The sequence below is a fragment of the Mesoplodon densirostris genome, chromosome 11, assembly GCF_025265405.1.
Source record: "Mesoplodon densirostris isolate mMesDen1 chromosome 11, mMesDen1 primary haplotype, whole genome shotgun sequence".
Taxonomy (NCBI): domain Eukaryota; kingdom Metazoa; phylum Chordata; class Mammalia; order Artiodactyla; family Ziphiidae; genus Mesoplodon; species Mesoplodon densirostris.
In genome coordinates, this window is record NC_082671.1 from 101,003,923 (window position 1) to 101,025,599 (window position 21,677).

Here is a 21,677-nt window from a genome sequence, read left to right on the forward strand (position 1 = left end):
TTTAGACTCAAAGTCCAAGAGGAGGTCGTGGCAATAGTCAATGGACGAATGTTCCTCATTTTATACCTGCATGATGACCTTTGAAGATATTGTTAGCTCCTCTGTTGAAATGATGCTCTTCCTCCAAGTGCCAGAAATCTGCTGACAGCTATAACATTATCTTTCCTCTTTTTCTACTAACAAAGAATTGAATTGAAAAGAGTTGTCTTCACTTTCCAAACTCTTTTCAATAAAAAGGGCTTTTATTCCTACTTTTTCCCTTCCACTAAGGAAATGTAGGTAGGCCAGCTAGAAATAATATTCAGTCATATTTTATTTAAGTTTTTGTGGCTCTGGGGTTTTATTTTAAATCTCAGAGAATTATACATATTGCAGTACATAACCATAACTCTTATGATTAAGAAGTATTTGAAAATCTTATTATAGTTCTAAAATAGGCCAGTTTCTATTGACATGCCATCATGCAACAGCTTGACCCACAGAATATTATGCATGAAGAGATGCGTCAACCTCTCACTGTGGCTTGATGTAGAACCACAGGTATGTTCTCCAATTTTATCGCATCCATAGAAAGATACAAGTACAGAATGTTTTACAACCTACATCTATAATAAACTATGTGTGGGGGAAAATTTGGCAAAAGATTTTTTTTTTTTGAGAGAAGGGAGTGAGAGGATGCAATTAAAATAAATCGCCTTGTAACTCTAGCAGAGCTGAAAGGCTGAGGTACCTATTATCAAATGGATCACAGGAGTCCTAAGAATTAGGGCGCTAGAAGTTTATTTCATTATTAGTAACAGCCAGAAGTTTATTCCATTATTGGTAACAGCTAGAATGTACAAGTTCCTTCCATTAGCATCATGATACAGAGGTGTCTTTGTTCCCAGCTCTGAGCTCATCCTGGGATGCCTTTGTTTTCCTGACACTGTAATATAGAGAAAGATAATTTATAGAAGATGCTATTAATCTTCAGTCCATCAGTAAGTAAAACTCTATTCTTTCCCACCTAGCTACAAAACAGAAACAGACTCACAGACATAGAGAATAGACTTGTGGTTGCCAAGGGGGAGGGGGGTGGGGGAGGGCAGGACTGGGAGTTTGAGGTTAGCAGATGCAAACTATTATATACAGGATGGATAAACAACAAGGTCCTATTGTATAGTACAGGGAACTATTCAATATCCTGTGATCAACCATAATGGAAAATAATATAAAAAATAATTTCTATATAACTGAGTCACTTTGCTGTACAGCAGAGATTGGCACAGCATTGTAAATCAACCCTACTTCAATAAAAATTTTTTTTTTTTTTTTTTTTTGCTGTACGCGGGCCTCTCACTGCTGTGGCCTCTCCCGTTGCGGAGCACAGGCTCCGGACACACAGGCTCCGCGGCCATGGCTCGCGGGCCCAGCCGCTCCGCGGCATGTGGGATCTTCCAGGATCGGGGCACGAACCCGTGTCCCCTGCATCGGCAGGCGGACTCTCAACCACTGCGCCACCAGGGAAGCCCCAAAAAATTTTTTTAATAACCAAAAACAGCCTCTATTCTTTTCCACTCCCTTCTCCCTCTTTCCGCCTTTCCCTCTCTCTCAGACACACACATACACACGGCCTTGAGAACTGTACTCCAAGGTTTGTTAGCAGGTTTTATCAGATAAATAACACTCTTTTTAAAAAACAAATAGTATCTAATAGTTCAAAACGTTTCCAATGACAAGGAATGTCATTACATCAGACTTAGTACCCTCAGAAATTAGCATAAGGTTATGTCCCACTTTCTCTATACTTAACCTTCACACTATGTTAAAGGTGAATAGAATGAAAATGTACAGCTCACTGGTTCATAGTCGCGAATATTCATGCACTCAGCAGCCAAGTCAAGAAAGAGGATTGGAAGACCCTGGAAGTCCTCCCTTGCCCCTTCCTCATCTCTGTCCCCTCCCCCTTCTGAAAAGATAACCACTAGAGTGACCTGTGTTATGATTATTTTCTTACTTCCCTATATAGTTTGGCCACCTAAGCTTGCATCCCTAAACACTATGTTTTAGCTTGACCTATTTTTAAATCTATCCGAGTGGAATCACATGGCATGATTTTCCTGGTGACAGTTTTCTTTTGCTTAACATTGTGTTTTGAGATTCATCCATGTGGTGTGCAGCAGGAGTTAGAACTTGCTGTAAAGCACTGCTCTGTGTGATTTATAATTTATTTGTCCATGACGACCATTAGTGCTGATTCCAGTTTAGACTGTTAAAAATAATCCTGCTAGGAAGATACAATGGGTTATTAATTCTAAAGCTAAAATTGCTTGTTTTCCTCTAAAATAGAAGAACTTTGTTAATATTCACTACAAGAAATGCAAGACTCTACATAACATTGAAGAGTTTCAATTCTCCCAAATAACTGTAAGGTTTAATTGTTGGACAATGAGTCCTTGAATGTATATACTTATAGAAAATTGCTTCATTTTACCAGCTGTGAATATTTTATCAGTTTAATAGGAATTAAAAATATGACAAAGAAAGCAGGACTGTGAAGAATATGCTGCACAAATATATTGCTTATATTTGGTATCTATGAGTAAATATAAAATGTTCACCATTAGAAGGTCAGTTTTCAATCTTTGGAAAATTGTTCTTCATTAATTATTTTCAAGAACATATATAACTAGTTACAAAAGAACATTTTAATTTGAGTCACATTGTTCTCAGTGAAAAGTTGGTTAAAAGTATGTTCATGAAATGCTGCTTTAAGTTTATGTCCCCTTGACTTAGTTTATCATAATAGCTTTGTTACTTTGAAGTAAATAAAAGGGCAACTTTCACACCAATTGGATTCATGGAAAGGCACTACAATAGGTGAAATAAAGGAAGGCATTTATACCAGTGATAATCTTTGTCACCTTACTGGAGAAAAAAAATGGAATGTAAGACTGATTAAACTAGAGGAAAATATATCTTGTCTAAAAACTTTATAAAATGATAACTTTAAAAGAACTGTGGATTTTTAGGGGGACTGTTAATCATAGTTTACATGGTTCTGACTTTTCTCTTAATTTTCTGCATAATTTTCAAGCCACAGTAAAGTTGTATCAATATGTTGATGAATATTCCCTACTTGTGTTAGGTGAAGTCTGTGAAGGTAATAAAATAGACAAGATTGAATATTAGTTAAGGGAAAATATTTTTAATACATATTGTCTTTAGTTTTGGAATCACATAACATAATCTGAATAGACACGTAAGGAACTGTGGTACTAAAAAATAAGATGGAATATCATTATGAAAAATGTCTGCATTGCATTTGTTCATTCAGAATTCAGTGACAGCCCATCAACCAAATAAAAAATACTCTTTACATAGATGTATATGGGGATAGACAGATTAGATAGATAGACAAATAGATGACTTTACATTTGAAAATCAATAGTTAGATGAACTGAAAATGACTCTGAAACTATCATAAATAAGATTTCACATTTCTTTTACTGTATAAAATTGTCTCTTCAGTGTCTGTGATTGTTAATTATGTGCAAAATAGTTTTCCCTTAAAGGAGATGCAGAAAAACAAAAGTAACTGCCAGATTATATAAAAATATTAAATAGAGCAAAGATATAGGACACAATCCCAAGGAAAATAACACCTGAGAGATTTGTGGTTAAAAGACTTATGCATTGAAAGGCAAAAAAACAAAACACACAAAAAACAAAAGAAACCTTTTTTTGGTTACACATTCATTCAGCGATATCTTTGAAAAGTGGTAGCAATAACTAGCCTTAGTGCCCATTTCCAGATTACCTAAGGGCTGAGATTTGTAAGAAATACATTAAATGCATCCCACCTGGCTTGGCAGCATGAAGGTATGGGTGAGAGGCCAGGGGGCACCTGGCTGACTGTCTGATGTGACTATACATTCCCAGGGGCCTTGGACTGTGTGGCTCCTGTTCTCTTCCTGTTTGTTGGTGGGGTATTGATTCAAAGAGGGCCAGGCAATAGCGCTGGCCAACATACCCTCTCTCCTTTCTCCAGACATCCTAGTGGACACAGCTCTATAAAGAGGCTTCCCAGGCTTTCTGCAGCTCTGCTCAGAGAACTTCGCAAGGGGAGGGGAAGGCTCAGTGTACCTTCTACTGAATGGAGGTCATATTCTGTCAGGCAAATGAGAGGTGAGCTGACTGAATAACTTTCTGAGTTACCACTGCCCCTTTTAACAAAGGGGGAGAAAAAGCAGAGAAACAGATGTTTCAAATTTAAATATTAAAACCCAGATTATTGTCCGGACTCCATATAAATATAATCATGCTGCCAGGTCCAAACATGTGACACATCAATTACAAAAAGAAAAAAAAAAAACCAAAAAGCCCAAATTAAGGAAAACCAATTAAGTCCTGATAGAATTATTCATATATTGAGTAAAACTGAATAGCTGGATCTTAAAATGATTACTAAATAAATGATAATAATAACAGTTAATGATATTTTCTACAGAACCAAACATTGTAATCTGTCTTTATAAATCATGGCTATTACACTTCTATACAACAATGGTCATTGTAGTGATCCCATTTCACCAAAAAGTAAAAAGTTTACTTGTGGTCTGAATAAAATAATAAATAAAAGGCATATCTTTACCTCCAAACAGGAAATGTACAAGATTAAAAAAATTTTTTTAACTTACATTGAAGAAACTCTACAGAAAAATTTTTCAGTCTTATAATTAATTTCATTTCTGTACAAGTATATTAAAATATATGCATATATTACATACATCAACAGAAGTTAACTCAGAGGCAATGACGTGAAACACACTCTGAAAGAAATTTAAATGCAGTATTTCTTAGAACTGAGAAACCAAGTGTTTTCTCAAGTAAATCCTTTGATGACTTATAATGGTGCACTGAATCTAAAGTGACATTTTAAACTAAGTGCTAAAGAGAATGAGTTCAAGATGGTTTGCACCTTATAAATAATTCAAATTTCTGAATGTGTAAAGGAGATTATATCCTTAAAGATACAAATGGACATAAATATACAAGACTCCATCCCTAGTAATTATAATGATACTATTAAATGTTTAAAATAGGACTGACCTTAAAATTATTTTGTAAACATTTATACAGGCATCCACTTACACAAGTTCTTAGTTACTGCAATAGTTTTAAAGTAAATTTTGAAAAACTGCTTTGTAAAAGAATAGAAGATAATACATATCTTCATTACCTGAATCTTCTGACTTTTATCTTTTGACAGTTTCAGCAATACATTTATCTGATGGTGAAAAGCTTTAACAATCCATATCACCACCGAATAAAAAAAGCACTAAATGGTGAAATAAGATTTAAATTCCCAAGAAATTAAAAACTAGACATCACTTTTAAAAATTGTGATAGATCTTTAGGTGTTTAATTTTTAAACTTGAAGTAATTATAGATTCGCAAGAAGTTTCGAAGAGAATACAGAGAGGACTCTTGTACCCCTTTATCCAGTTTGCCTCAATGGTTACATTTTATAAAATTATAGTATAATATCAAAACCAGAAATTCATTATTGGTACACATATGAAGATTCACACATTTAAATAACCACCTTTCATCACCACAAAGCTCTGCCTATTGCTACCCTTTGTAGTTACACCCACCTCTCAGGAGAGAGGTGACCACCTTCCTTAAACCCTGGCAACCACTAAGTTGTTCTTCATTTCTATAATTTTGTCATTCGAGAATGTTGAATAAATGGAATTATATATATGCGACCTTTTAAAATTGGTCTTTTTTTCACTAAGCTTAATGCACTTGAGATCCGGCCAAGTTGCTGTGTGTATTAATAGTTATTTAATTTTACTGCTGAGTGGCAGTCCATGGTATGGATGTATCTATTGGAGTTTGTTTATCCATGGACCTATTAAGAGACATTTTGGTTGTTTCCAATTTTTGCACTATTAAAAAATAAAGCTGCTGTGTACAGGATTCTGTGTGGGTCTGAGTGATTTGAGAATATTTCTAAAATGCATTATGAAGTAAAAAAAAAAAAAGAAAAAGAAGAAGAACATACCAAATAGGATATATATCAAGCTCCCATCCACGCGCAAAATGTACTACTAATGATAACACAGATGTGGACAGGGAAGGCTGGAGATATTTGGATAGTTTTTCCAAGACTAGCACTTTTTAAACAAATTTATCAATTTGGCACCCATTTTTCTAATTTTATGTTTCTTACTTTTTTTTCTTTATCACCCCCTAGGGAGACATTATAGATTATTTTTTTCCTAATTGTCCCCTTCCTCCATGGCCATTTTAATGTCACAGATATGCTGGATACCTGTTTATCTACTCTCTATATATCTGTGCTTTATGCATAAAAAGAGTACTTTTAAAAAAAAAAGAGTACTTTTTTTTTCCCACCATAAGAAACACTATTCATGCTTTGACGATCATATCAATGCCCAGCTGAGAATACATAGTCGTGAAAACACAACAGTGAAAATAGTGTGGCATGTATGACTTGAGAGAAGTGGCAGATAGCCAATGGCTGACATCTTTGTAAAATGTTTGGTACCTTTCAAAACAGTGGCGTCGAGTTGTCCCCCAGGACTGTCCTCCTATGTTAGAACTTGGTTTCTTCTGTGTGTATATGTGTGTGTGTGTGTGTGTGTATGTGTATGTGTATAAGCCTTTGCAAATGTGTACTGTATATATGTATTCAGGGGTATACAGAAGAACAATGTTGAAAGGAAACATAAGAAATCAATAACCAAGAATGGGAATGGGAATCTCAGAGGGAAAAACAAATATGTATCTTTTATTAAACACTTCTTTTAATTTCAGTTTTTCTTTTTAATACAATATACATGTACATTTGTCACTTGGTATCTGTGGGAGATTGGTTCCAGGACCAAAATCCATGGATGCTCAAGTCCCATAGTTGGCCCTCTGCATCTGGATGTTCCACATCCAAGGGTTCAATTAACCATGGATTGTGTATGGTTGACCCTTAAACAACACGGGTTTGAACTACGCGGGTCCAGTTATATGCAGATATTTAGAAATGCGTGGATCCACTTACATGCAGATTTTTAAAATATCCATGCATAAGTGGGCCTGCACAGTTCAAACCTGTGTTGTTCAAGGGTCAACCGTATTACTTTTTAAATGGAGACAGTATAAACATTATTGTGTAAAAGCCCAAATTCCATTATGTATAGCAGCCATTTATTAATCCAACAACTGATATGTAAGTCCATGCAAGAGACATTTACAAAATAAAACAAAACTCTGAGTAATCATTCAAGACATTTATATCTTTACTATCCAGCGCATAGGGTCTGTCATTGAGCCTTCCTCATTGCAGACAAACACAACCCAGTGTGTTCCGGCTTTTACACTGCAGTATGTCCTCTGGGTACAAATTCAGGAATCTAGACAGGAGTGCTTTATACTACTATACATATAGTCTATAGTATAAAATTTAGAGTGGCTTCTGAACTATTTAAGAATTATTCTTAGACAAAAAATATGGGTTAAATAGTACTGTTCTCTTCCAGTATTGTGTAAACAGCTCTCTAAAACCTGCTATTATTTTAAGAATCCCCTGACAACATCTATAAAAAATAAATATAGCCAATCCCAAATTCATGTGATTCTCCCAAAGTTAAAAAGATAAAGTCAATTCAAATACAGTGCTAAAATGAACGCATTGTGAGTGAAATGACTTACTTATATACTGTGGAAGGTACTGGATTGGCCAAAAAATTCGTTTGGGTTCTTGATGGTATGGAAAAACCCAAACAAACTTTTTGCCAACCCAATATATTGCACAATAACTTTTATTCTTAAAATATCTCTTATTTAAATCATACCCAGTGGGCCCACATTTGCTCACTCTTGCTGTGTTAAGCTTTGCTGAGCAGATGGAAGAACTCCACGAAGAGCAGAGTGGTGAGGCAGGGAACAGGCCCAAAGCCACCCAGTGGAAGTGAGCAGACTGATGTTGAGTGAAGGTGTCAGGACATATGGCAAAATAGCGGGAGCTTCCTCAGGCCTCACTGCTGCTTCTAACACTGTTGTCCCCTAGGACCAGGCACAATGCCACATGTTCGCCTTTATTTCTGCTCCTACTCTGAGTATACTCCAGGGCACATTGAAAGATCTTCAGGAAATGTTAATATAACTGATGGTTTTTGCCATCCTCAGCTGCTTAAACTGCTATAAGGAGGCTACCAAGGTTTTTGAGAGAACTGTAGCTCATTTATAATATAGCTAAGAAACCCAAATTTAGAGAATTAACTGGCTGCTTAACTAATTGTCCAATAAATTGTGCTGAAGCAGACAGGGCACAAGAATTGTTTATACTCCACAGTTAATCACTGTCAACCCCTCATTGTCTTGGAGCTGAAGAAAGTCTTACGTATGTGGGGCTGGGCGTCGGTAACAATGAGAAATAAGAAAAGAAATAAGACTTGTAGCTTTTACTAATGTTTCCAACTTTACATGAAACAAAAAGCCATTTTAACCACATTGTGATTCCTCATCAATGTGGATTTACGTTTGATTACCCAGCCTGCAGGAAAGTCCCACTGTTCAGTGACTTAAAGTCTGTATAATTTTGGACATTTAAAGTTTGTGAGTCTGTTACTAAAATTATCCCATTTACTATATAAACATCTGTTTTAATATATCAAAAAAATCAAAAGTGACTTACATTTGCTGAAAGTTGAGATGTGAGAGTGGCAACTTTTTCTTGTGATGCAACGAGCTCTCTCCGTAGTTTATGGATTTGCTGAATGTAATTTAAAAAAATCAAATCAATATGCTAGTAGATTTTAACTTAAAACTAAGAATTCAATCCAAAAAAGCCAATACTATAATTAGCTCATCCTACCCCCCACTAAATATACATATATATTTTTTCTGGGTCTTTTAATTTTTCTATCCATTTTTTGTATGTTTATTTTTATTTCCTATACTTTGGCAACTTCTCAGAAGCTGTAGAATATCCTGCAGTCACTGAAAGTTGGCTCCAATTCAACAGTTAATGATTCCATATTTGAAAATAATTTTATTGGCTGGAGTTTTAATTCCTAACACTCAGAGAAGCCTTCCCAAGTCTTTGTTATAATGCCCTTTATTCAGTGAGTTACTATGAGCTCTGGACAGAAATGTTGCCATAGATTATCCATAGTTTCAAAAAAGGGGAAAAATTAGTAATACTGTAAAAATGGCTAGATAAACCACCAACATAAATATGCTAAACTGTTTTCCTGTTTGGTTAGGTCTACATTCAAATAAAAGTGAACCAGAAAAAGATGAGAGAGTATATATCATACTTAAAATTTTAATTTAAGCACTTTCCACAGTTTAATCTGCATGTTTCACGTTTCCATGAAATATAAACAGTGATTAGTAAGGTTAAGATATTTATAAGCAACTGAGACTAAGTCTACAAGTATACTTCTGGTCTCAAGGGATTTTAGCTACTTAGGTGCCAAACATTCTACTCTGATGATTCTCATTTCTTCAAAAACAAGTCTCCTATTGTTGTAGTTAGACTTTCAAAACACTACCTTAGTTTGAAAGAGCATTCTTGACACAGCTCATTAACTGTCTTTTTTTTTTCTTTTTCCTACCCATTAGATTTTTGTGGAAAAGAAATGGTGGTAAATACTGAAAAGACTCTAAAAAAGAACAAAACTTTAAACTGGAATTAGAGACAGGGGACATTTACATAATTTTAGTAAATGTGATTCCATTTGACTCTGTCCTTTAAAAAAAGAGATACACCCAGACCCAAAGAGCATTTGAGCTGCATTCAAATGATGATGACCGCAAATGGTTCCAGAAAGCAGAGAACATCTATTTGATTCTTAAAACAATACAAATTAAAAGAGGCTTTCAAAAATTGATAGTCTATTACATGATCTGATTTCCTTTAAAATAGAATCTAGGAAACCTTAAAGTAATATAAATCATTAAAAAAGAACCATAACCTACTATGGGGCATAAATAATTAAAGGGGAGGTGGATAACTACTAATACAGCAAACAGATGTGGTATTTCTATGCCTTAGTAGCTAAACGTATTGCGGTAGATGGTAGAATTTTGACATGTCCGTGAGATGTAAATAGTTTAGGTTTTTCAAAACCGTATTTACTCTTTGGTCTAGCAATTATAAAGATAAAATTGATATAATTTACACTTTTCCAATTTTTTAAAAATACAGCACAAATTTTACTTTAAAAGGCTAATAAAATAAAACGTCAGAGGGAAGAGTTCCTTTGCAGAGGCTGTTACCAATGCATTTTTCTTTGCTCATGGTAAAACCAATCAAATAGTCATTAGCACACCTTGAATAAAGGCCTAATTAAAGTCTCCCTGCTCTCCTTGGCCAGGACAACTCTTATACAAAGGGAAAGAAAAATAATGTTCTCTCCAGGCTGCAATCTGATTTGTACGTGATTGCGATGAAATATTTGTGAAATGTGCGTGATTAGAACAATATACTACACTATACATCAAGTGATTAAAAGCAGCAAAGTCCTGGCACCAAACAATAGATGGGCTGGGATACTGGTAAATTGTGTTGTGGAGGTCTAGTGCCTCAAATTCAATACTTGCCTTAATCCTATGCACTTAGTCAACAGGCAGTGGGGGAAGAGACTATAATATAATAGACCACACATTCATTCATTCATCCAAAGATTTGTAAGTGCGTACTACTAGAGACAACTTATTAGATGTTGAGTTAAGACTCCAAGCTAGAACGTGAGAAAAGAGTTTGCTTCTAAAAACTTCGTTTCATTTTCTTTTAAGAGGAAATATCCAAGACCATTTATCACTAGCTGGGTCACTTCTATTAGCAGTGTTGGAGAGTTATGGGTTGTATCACAGAGCCCTCTAGTGGTCGAAACACTAATTTCATCATAAATGTAAACGAAAACAGTCAAATGTAAAAATGCTACAAGGTTTTTACCTCTGAATGAGCCTTTTCTTCAGCCTGTAAAAGAAAAAAGGAAAAAGAATTTAACTATAAATAATTAGTGTCAATTCATTCTATAAGTATGAAATAATAAAATAATTATACTGTGTATTTAAAATGTTACTTTGGTCTAACATAAGAACATGGTAAAATATATGATATTATTAAATTAAAACAGTAAAAACAGGAACCTGTAGGACTGCAAATGAATATTTTGTTATATACAAACCTAATGGTATTTTTAAAATATCAGTTATTTCATTTATGGATATGTACTATGTCTTGAAAGCAAAGGATAGAATTAAAAAATGGTGTTACCCTAAGATCCAGACCATAAGCAACAAAAAGAAAAGTTATAAAATTATACTTTTAAAAAGATGAGTGCAGAAAAAAATAATAGAGTAGATCTTTTTTCATACAGATTTTAGGAAATTTATACTCTAAGAAATTACAGAGATTTTTAGCCAAGACCTAGGAGTCGGAATTTTATTCTTTGATATATAGATCACAAAGAATGCCAAATAAGACTAGAGGAAAAATATTGACCTGTACTGACAACCACAGAAAATCTGCTGATTAGTTTCTATTTTATTTGCTTTTCTTAATGATCATTTAATAAGTTTATTGGGCTCCAAGTCAGCAAAACATTAAAACACCCAGTGGTAAGGCGGTAATAAAAGTGGCTGACAAACATCGGCTCCACAGATAATGGAAATGAGCACTGCTGTAGGACCTAGAGGGGTGTTTTGGCCTCAGCTGTAGAAAACTCCTAGCTCTGTTTTTCTTCTTCACATTGGGCTGCAAAATGCCAGAAAATGAATTATGTGTGCCATTGTATTTGGGAAGCTCCCTCATTCTGGAAAAAGCTGGAGAATGCATAATATTGCTGAACATTACAAGTCTGTTCATTGCCTTCAGCAGATCCAAAGCTGAAAAACAATCTCCTATCTCTCCTTTTGAGACATTTCCTGATTGACACAGAAGTACCTAAACCACTTTTTATCTCTTCTTTTCCTCCAGAAAACATAAACTAAAACAAAGTAAAATAACCCTCAGGATATTTTTTATGCATAAGCATCTCTTTTAAACTGGATTTTTTTCTATCCTATATTTTCTTTATTCTTAAAAATATGTATAGTTATTAATATAGTGGTTAAATGAAGAGTGGTTAACTAGTAGAATCCTAATAGTCTTTATAAGAAAACTGTTTTAAAAACAAATTCTGACATAAAGCTTTAATGTTTTATATCTCAACTTTTTAAAGTGAAGATTCAATATTTTTAAGTTATAATAATTTCAATGTTTCATATAAAGTTTGATTTTTGAATCAGACAGAATGGAGGAATTTTAAGATAAAAATTTCATGGATCAAAAGCTGGAGGTTGTTTACCTTGAGACGTATGGCATGACCAACTTTGACTACTTGGTTTCCCTGTTATTTTGCATATTTACTGCCAGTTTCTGTCCAAATCCTGCTTCTAGGCTTGCTAGGCTTATACAGAACTGATACTTAATAAGTAACTTGCATATTGAAAAGAGCATTGTATGCTATTTAAAAAAAATAGTCAAGAAAGACAGTCATCACATTTTTTCATTAAAAAAGCCCTGAATAAGTTACACACACTAGTTATATGCATAACCATCACATATTAATTCCATATATACTGTACAGAATGACTTTCTCTTTGCTGACTTTTCAGAACTAACTTTTTCTTTAATCTTTGCCTTCTTTCATATCCTGTGGTTAGCAATACTGGGTAGGTGTTACCATAAAGTTGAAGCAATGAGTCAGAATATTAATATTTCTTTCAGTGGGTTAGGCAAGGATTGATGACATTATGATGGAATATGATTACTTGCCATTTTTAAATGATGGTTTTGAAGCTGGCCCAATGTCCTCAAGGGTGGTAAACAATATAAAACACCTAGCCTAAATAAAAATATATTAGATGATTCTTTATTCTGTAAGCCATTACTTGGCCATTCATTCATCCTTTCAAATTTACTAATCAAAAAATGTTTACTTTAGGGCTTCCCTGATGGCGCAGTGGTTGAGGGTCCGCCTGCCGATGCAGGGGACATGGGTTCATGCCCCGGTCCGGGAAGATCCCACATGCCACGGAGCAGCTGGGCCCGTGAGCCATGGCTGCTAAGCCTGTGTGGCCGGAGCCTGTGCTCCGCAACGGGAGAGGCCACAACAGTGAGAGGCCCGCGTACCGCAAAAAAAAAAAAAAAAAAAAAAAAGTTTACTTTAGTATTAGCTATGTGTTAGGAAATATGCTGAAGGGCTCCAAAATGAACTAACATAGCCCTCACTCACTCTTATTAAATCAATACAAATTAGATTCCAAGTACAAAACGGGTTCAATACAATTTTTAATATACAGCCACTCAGAAAACATCTATTGCAAGGATCAAAATTTTAAATGTTTAACAGGACTAGACATACAAAGAATAAAAAGAGCCCTGGGTATTAAAAAAAAATCACACAGCCTTCCTAGGTTATCTGTTTTCCCCACTTTTCATAAAGATATGGATACTGAGGAGTATTTCTTTCCTGCAAGAAATGCAACAGCACAATAATAACTAACAGTGCAAACTCAGCTTCAGTGTCAGGAGGAGAATTGGTGGAGGCTGGGTCTTGCCCGAGATCACATGCCAACATCTAAAAGGGGCGATGCTGTAAACCTGGAGGAATTTCATCTCCGTGTTGCTAGATATTCGGATTACTTTCAAAAGGAACTGAGAAATTTGAATTTTTAGGTAAAACTCCGTATTTTTTCAGTGTTGGCTTAGATTTAAAAACAAACACACAAACTCAAAGTTTGCCAAAGGTAACAGCTTGGCGGGTCAGATTGGGTCTGTGATTTCCAACCAGTGTGTAATCTCCCTGGATCTTTCTGCTCAAAAATTCTGTAAGATGATTTACTCAGCTTTATAACAAGGTACTTTGGAAAATTTTACCAAATTATAATTGGTATAATTCAAGAGTTATATGTGAAGAAACAATCCTTTCAGTTGGACTTATTATATTGTAATTTGACAGGTAAATGTTCTTTGCAACAAGTCATCTTTGTTAGTTTAATTTTTTTTTTTTTTTTTTGCGGTACGCGGGCCTCTCACTGTTGTGGCCTCTCCCGTTGCGGAGCACAGGCTCCGGACGCGCAGTCCCAGCGGCCATGGCTCATGGGCCCAGCTGCTCCGCAGCATGTGGGATCTTCCCGGACCGGGGCACGAACCCGTGTCCCCTGCATTGGCAGGCGGACTCCCAACCACTGCGCCACCAGGGAAGCCCTAATTTAATATTTTTAATCAAAACATATAATTCTATAAGTTGCATAATTAAAGACTTTATATTCATGGTTAGGAAGAGCAGTATATTGCCTCATAATAGCAAATAGTGTCTAATAGTCCTTTAAAAAAAAAAAGAATATTTTTTCCCTAAACACTTTAAGTTTTTTTTTTTTTTCCCCACACCGCATGGCTTGCGGGATCTTAGTTCCCCAACCAGGGATTGAACCCAGGCCCCTGGTCGTGGAAGTGCGGAGTCCTAACCACTGGACCGCCAGCAAATTCCCTAATTATTTTATGAAGGGATATCATGCACAACTGTGTTACTTGCACATGGCATAACTTCAAAAGGTGCAAATCACAAAGACTATGATATAAAAGGTGCTCCCATGCAGTTTATAATTTTTTGTAATTTATGGTATATAATGAACCTTATCTTCTCAACTATTGCAGAAATCCCTTGGGACAGATGGGATAGATCTGGCTGCTGTTTGCCAACTTTATGTTGCAGGTACAGTCCAAAGAAATTTAGCAACTTGCCTGATGTCACACAATAATTCCTGATAGTCAGGCAAAAATGTAAATCAACTGATCCTTTATCCTGAGTCCTTAAGGAGGCATGAAGAAAAATGATAAAGTGATTTTTCACTTCACAGTTTGAAAAGCACTTTCACAGGTATCTTTTCTTTGCCGATTAACTATCAGTGCATGATAATGGGGGACTGGAGACAGAAATGACTCCTCTATCACCTGTGGTTTTTCTCTTTATTACTCCTCCACATATGCATTTATTTTAATTGTCTTACTACAGGTTGTCAGTTCAAGTATATAATTTCCATCATTTCCAATAGAACTATTTAAATTTCTTAATTTCCTAATAATATCACCTTCTCATGTGATTTGATCACCTAATCCATTCTTTTCACACTTAACATGAGGGTCTATTTCATCACATAAATATGTGTGTATAGTCTCTTTATTTGCATCTCTGTGCCTATTTCATATTGTACTCTTAATACTTCTCATTTATACTTTCTAATTTATCCTTATTATTTTGACATCTGCTCCTATCAATCTATAATTTTTTAAATGTACCTCCTTTGTTCCCTGTAAACCTGTAATATCTAGTATAGCAGCCACAAGTCACGTGTCTACATAAATTCAAATTACTTAAAATAAAAGATGCACTTCCTTTGTCATACCACACACAATTCAAATACTCAATAGCCACATGTGACTAGTGGTTACTGTATAATCTAGTACAGCTATAGAATAATTTTATTATCACAGAAAGGTCTATTAGACTCTTGTATACTAATTAGCCATCTGTTTTTCCTCAACCCATGCTCTTTTTCTTCTTGAGTTTTTCTCAGGCTTCATGAAGGTAGTTTCTTATCCAAATATTGTTTTTTATATATTTAAAATATGACTATAATGATGCCGCACCTTTTAATGTTATATAGAGAGACTTCAATTGCAAGGGTTTAAGTCAGAATATATCTCCCGTCAAGCAGTGGCATTGGCCCAATAGGAGGAACACGACATATTTCTTTTGTTTTTTCCGATACATTTTTACATTTCTCACTTCTTTATCTGTTTGCCTAAAACAGCAGATTTATCTAAACGCTAACAGTGATTTCATTATTCATAGAATCGATTGGCAATGTTAATCATTAAAAGGCGAAATGAGAAGAAAAATATTGCCTCTGCCAATGATAGTCTGATCTTGAGTAACACTTTAAAGCAATAAATATAAAAAGAGGGCCGTAACATTTGAACTTAATGAAAACGAATGAAAAAATTAGTATTGTCCTTAATGCTTTATTATTCAGTGACAGCTGAGGCTTTGAACTTTTCATGAACCTTTCGATACAGGATTAGGGATTATTCATAGTGCTCAAGACTCAGTGAGATTCATAAACTAAAATATACCCCACTCTAACCTAGGATGAAAGAACCTTTTCGTAAAATGTAACTGCCTGTAGACTATTTTTTTGAAAATGATGAAATTTTAATAAGTGGACAGAAGAATCATCTTGGCAAAAACAAAATATAATTTCACACATTGGGAAAATACGTTGATACACTGGCATTTTCTCTTAAGAAATGAAGTTTTTAAAATCACACTCTTTCAGAAGATACAGTTTAAAAAATCACCAGGCCTTTTAGGCTTTTACCCTTTGGTGTGATCTTCTCAAAAAATGAACTTATAAAAGAAAATAGAGAGAATACCATAGAACAATTACCAATCATGGCTCAGGGAACCGAACGAGGAAAAGTGGTCAGTATTATAAGATTATGGTGGATCATCATACATGGTTTCAGGGATTCCGAGTCATAGCCCATCGGGTTTTATGAGATTCAGTTTTCTATTCACTCATTGATTACAATGAGTACATAAAAGTCAAGTGGAAGCACATACAAATGAGCCATAGAAGGGCTGGGAGAGCACCCGCCACCTTATCAGTATGCTGGAGCTTAAAGTACACCCTTATTTAATTGCACGGCTTCTGTGTAAATGCCAACCTATTTAACCATTTGTGTGCTTGGCAAAGGCAAAAGCATTTTCTTAACAGTCAACACTTACCGTAGAATAAAGAGAAGAAGTGCTGGAGACCAGTGATAATGAAGAGCCATGAACTGAAGAAAGCAAAAAAGAACAAGAGGTGAAGTAATTAAGTCTGCTCAGAACCACCAGACCTTTACTGAAGAGTGAAGAAGAGGTGGTTAAGGAAATAAAAAGGACATAAGAAGCTGAGAACAAGTCTGCTGTCATTTTTTAGAGATCGACACGTTGAGCCATGGAAAGGTCCCTAAAGTACCTCCTCCACCACGTTACAGAGAAGAACTGATAAGTGCAAGCCCTTCTAGCAGCTTTGCATGTATTGAAAACTAGAGTAAACTGCCACATAATAAATAATCAGAAGATCATGGACACCTAAAGTTGCCATGAAAGTTTAAACTTTAAAAAAACTTTATGTATTTTATTTAATTTCATTTTTATACAACAAAGATCTATTTTCAATTTTTTTCTCCATAAACTTTCAGGGAAATAAGCTCTTCCAACATCATCTGTGATGAGCTGATTATACCCATTCTAATGGAGAGGTATGGTTTCCTTCATAATTTTAGTAACAGATTTTAGTTTAGATTTCACAGCTCAATTTCACAGTTCAATTATAGTCAGAAGATACTTTAAATAGGAAGGTAGAAAGAGAAGGGAACAGAACAATCCTTGACTCTGTTTTCATCCTTAGAAATTACACATACAGAAATCGGGACTAATAAAGTTACAAAACTAGCTCATGTTCATACCACAGATAAATGGATGACCAGAGGTTTAAACCCTTGATATGCTTCAAGATCTAGAGCCCCTTTTTTTATACAGACTTACTAAGGACTAGGATAGTAGGGCTGATTACACATCTGATTTTATTCTAATCTATTTGAACTTCTGTGTTTACCTTTATTTTATCCTTAGCTGATATGTTTTATAATATGTGTGCCACAGTTTTCCTTCGTGGGTACTTAAAAATCATTCATTAAATCAAAGAAGAAATTCTATCAAATATTATCATCAAGTTTGACATTTGAGGTTATACAGTTTAGAAAATTACAGACACTTGAAAATCAATTAAGCCTCCTGAGTTTTCCGAAGAGTTTTTGTTATAAAGTATTCCTGTAGAACTTTACAACTACAAAGACATTTATTAGGTCAGGTGAGAATCTTAATGTAATGGATAAGGAAATGTAACTTATAAAGCAAAAAGCAGGCACAATATCAACTCTAAAATAATATGATAATAAAAACTAACACCAGAGGGAGTTTCTGAGAATAAAAGTCAGCAGCATGTGGTTGTTTCGTAAGAGAATTTTTTCTGGTTTATGTATCTTTTATGGTTTTTAAACTGAGGTGTCAAACAAAACAGTCACTTGGATATTTGGCACACCAGGGTAAATAGTCTCTAAAATTACACAGATTTCTGTATGAGAACACCAGACTTACTCTGAACTGCTCTATAGCCAAGTATTAATCAAAACAATTTCTGGCATATTTCCAAATACAGAAAGAAACAGAAGGTAATGCAGACTAAAATTTCTTCAAGCTTCAGGGCTCCCAAGTGAGAATTATACTTATTTGCTTTGTTGAGGGAATCCTTGTGATGTGAGTGATGTGATAGTTTTCATGTCTGAGTTAACTAAAGTAACTTCATTTTTATTTCCCCCGATGCCTACCTTCTTCCATGCTGTCCCTGAATGAGCCTGAATGGCTGATGGCCCGTGGCCTCTCCTCCAGAGATGTGGCACTCCCACAAAGCTGGGAGTCGTCGTAGAGATCGAAGGACGAGTCTTGGGCTGGGATGCTGTTTGAGCGCATCATGCTGGGCCCAGGAAGGTTAAATTGAGACAGATTTGTCGGGCTCACTGAAAAACAAAGCACACACAGCCTATTATTCTGGGATGTCTGCCTCTGAAATTTTCGATAGCAGTTACAGTGGAGTCCTCTTTTTTTCTAGCACTTTCATGGCAAGCAGTATGTCCATTTTTAAAGCGGTATTAAACAAAACCATCGCGTCACCTCTACTGTTTTTTGCTAGAAATAACATGGTATTTCCTGCTGCCCATTATGAAGAAAAGATTGTGTTCCTAGAGGCTGCACATTTCTTTTTAGAGAAAAATAGATCACTTTAATGGGAAAAGCAAAAATAGAAAGGAATATAAAATACAAGAAATCTAAATTTCCCAGGAAGAAACGTTTGAAGCTTCCAACCAAAGACTTTCAGTCATTTTGAGTTCTAAATTTTTGTCAGTTCATAATCAGTACCATCATTATTATCAAAGTTAGGTTATAATAGATGCAAATAAAAATGAAATATAATCTAATGTATGTGGTATCCATAGCTCATCGTGAGGTTAATCACATAAAACTACTTTCTACTGTGTCTAAGATGGGAATGTCACGGTGAGACTGTCAAAAGTCATAAACTTGTTTTTCCAAAGCAGTACCTTAAGTCTGCAATTTGGAATATGAATTTATTTACCTAGTGCTTATTGTCAAATAGTTCTAATGACACTCAACTTTTTAGGCCAACTGATAATCATCAGTTTAAAGAAAGATGTGGTTGACTGAATGTGTAATTACACTGCAAAACAATACTGCTTTAAAATTTGGAATAAAAGCAAAGCAGAAAAATTAAGAAATATGTTTATCATAAATGCTCATATTTAAGAAATGCAAGTTGTTACAGGCATATGAGAAAGCAGGCAGGAAACTCTTAAGATAGGAAGAGAACTGCTGGGTACTTTAAAAGCCTCGGGGAATTTATGTCTTTGGCTTAGAAATAGTCTGATATCGTTTCAAAATATGCTATTTTTTTCTGTGACACAGAGACTACATTTCTTAATGTAACTACTGGATCTCAGAACAAAGTAAAATAGGAGGAGTACATACTATGAGATAACTTAAGGAGATTATCTCCTATTTGCCAGGCACTATGCTGGATATTTTACAGGTATGAATGAATCAATACACAGAACAACTCTGATACAGCCAGCTATGAATTACGGTAAAAAAAGACCAAGAAAAGAACTAAAAAACCTAAGAACTGTATCTATGTGTGCATCTGTGACACATAATAAAGAAAGAAAGAAACGGGATTTGCAAAGTCCCCAATCCATTGGAAGGAGGGAAGGAAGAAGAAAAGAAGAGAGAGCGAGAGAGTAAGAGAGAGAGATCTTTCAGGCACATTCCTTCAGTCAGCAGTGACAATCAATCTGATTGCTGAGGACAGCCAGAAGATACTCCAAAGGACATTCTAGACTTGAATGTTTATGTTTAAGGTATCTGGATTGGGGTAAATCAGACTCTTCTAGGTCCACAGTATGAATTGACTTTTTGCTAAATAAATGAAGTATTCAACGCAACGAAGTACATCATTTTAATATATGTATATAGAGGTTAGAAAGACATTTCATTCACTGTTTGGCTTTGCATAATTCTTACAGAATGGTTGCAGAGATATCCAAGTAAGTGTCCTTCTATAATTTTAAAACATAACACTTAGCTCATTCAAAGTGAAATAGTAATGAGGATCAGGGTAGATTTTAAAAGGAATAGTTTGTATTTATAAGCACTTCTGATAGCTTCTCCATTGGAAATGTATTCATTTTATTTAAGAGTGTTCAATTAAGTTAAAATCTATGACGGGTCTGCTTTTTTATTATTGTGGTTGAATAGAAAGATAAATATGGCAAGATCCCTGGCTTCAAGAGTGACCTCTAGGAGAGGTGACTGAAAGGTAGAGAAATTAATAACATAGAATAGACTGAGAAAAGTTATGCAATAGAAGACAAAAGTATGATGGACAGAGAATTTTTGTAATGGGACACAAATTAGTACAGGGTTTCTAGTGGTGGCTTTGCTTTCCATTTGCTTTAGGCAAATACCTCCATTTCTACCCTTCAGTTTCTTCATGAATTAAAAAAAAAAAAAGGCAGAATAAATGTCCTCTAAGACCCATTCAAAGCCAGGAGAAGACATGTAAACATTTCTAATAGGACAGATATAGGTGTGACTATATATTAGGGAAAAGAGGACTACTGACTTTGTCTTAAGCTATATATCATACCAAAGCCACTGTTTTTATTAAATTATATGTTTATTTGTAATGGTTTGAGGAGGACAGGAACTGACAGAAATATGGAGTGGGTTCTGAAATACCTCCAAGTTGCCCCCTGACTTTGCTGCTACATCTAGACACATGAGTTAGTGAGTTTATGATGTTGTTTTAATAAGAGTTGTCATATGTAACCTAATTTTAATTTATTCTGTGGAATTTGGGAATATAACTGGGAACTAGGTGGAGATTCAAGAAATGTTTATTTGATCATTTAAAGAACTTCAAAAGTGTGATATATCTAGATTTAGGTAGTTTCTGTCATTGGTGGGTTTAGAGGAGAAGCTAGAGCTGTCGTTAGAATTTACATAATAGATGCACGATTGAACCAGATGTAGGTCTCTTCCAACTCTGAGATTCTATTCTTCCATAAGTATAGAAGAAAGGGCTTAATTCTGAATGGCTTGAAGGGTGAATATGGAGAGGGGAGTAGAAGGACATTCGAGGTAGAGGGACCTTTGGGAGTAAAGCAAAGAAACTTCCTATACAAAGGTGTTTAAACATCACTCTATGCAAAAGGGTCCATCAAATATAACAGAATTTGAAAGTGACAGGTTGATAATAATGCTTCTACATGGTAACCCTTGAGACAAGGTGAAAAATGAATCTGAGCAATTATCATCACTCGTGGGACTATGACAATGAGTCCCACTAGGTTATGGGATGCCTCCCAAGGGCTGTGACCAATAGTAAATGAAATTGCATCCAATAATTTATTATTTTTATATAAATAT

The 21,677-nt window shown here is 35.1% G+C and overlaps 1 protein-coding gene across 7 annotated transcripts in view; it reads right to left on the bottom strand.

Moving 5' to 3' along the window:
* Positions 1 to 21,677, bottom strand: part of NAV3 (neuron navigator 3) — a 591,684-nt gene that overhangs the window by 56,287 nt on the left and 513,720 nt on the right. For all 7 annotated transcript variants that reach the window (XM_060113459.1, XM_060113462.1, XM_060113461.1 and 4 more), the window contains 4 exons: positions 18,503 to 18,691; positions 16,854 to 16,906; positions 10,970 to 10,993; positions 8,702 to 8,779 (listed from right to left, as the gene is read on the bottom strand). In XM_060113459.1, the coding sequence (XP_059969442.1) occupies positions 8,702 to 8,779; positions 10,970 to 10,993; positions 16,854 to 16,906; positions 18,503 to 18,691 (344 nt within the window). The remainder of the gene's footprint in view (positions 1 to 8,701; positions 8,780 to 10,969; positions 10,994 to 16,853; positions 16,907 to 18,502; positions 18,692 to 21,677) is intronic.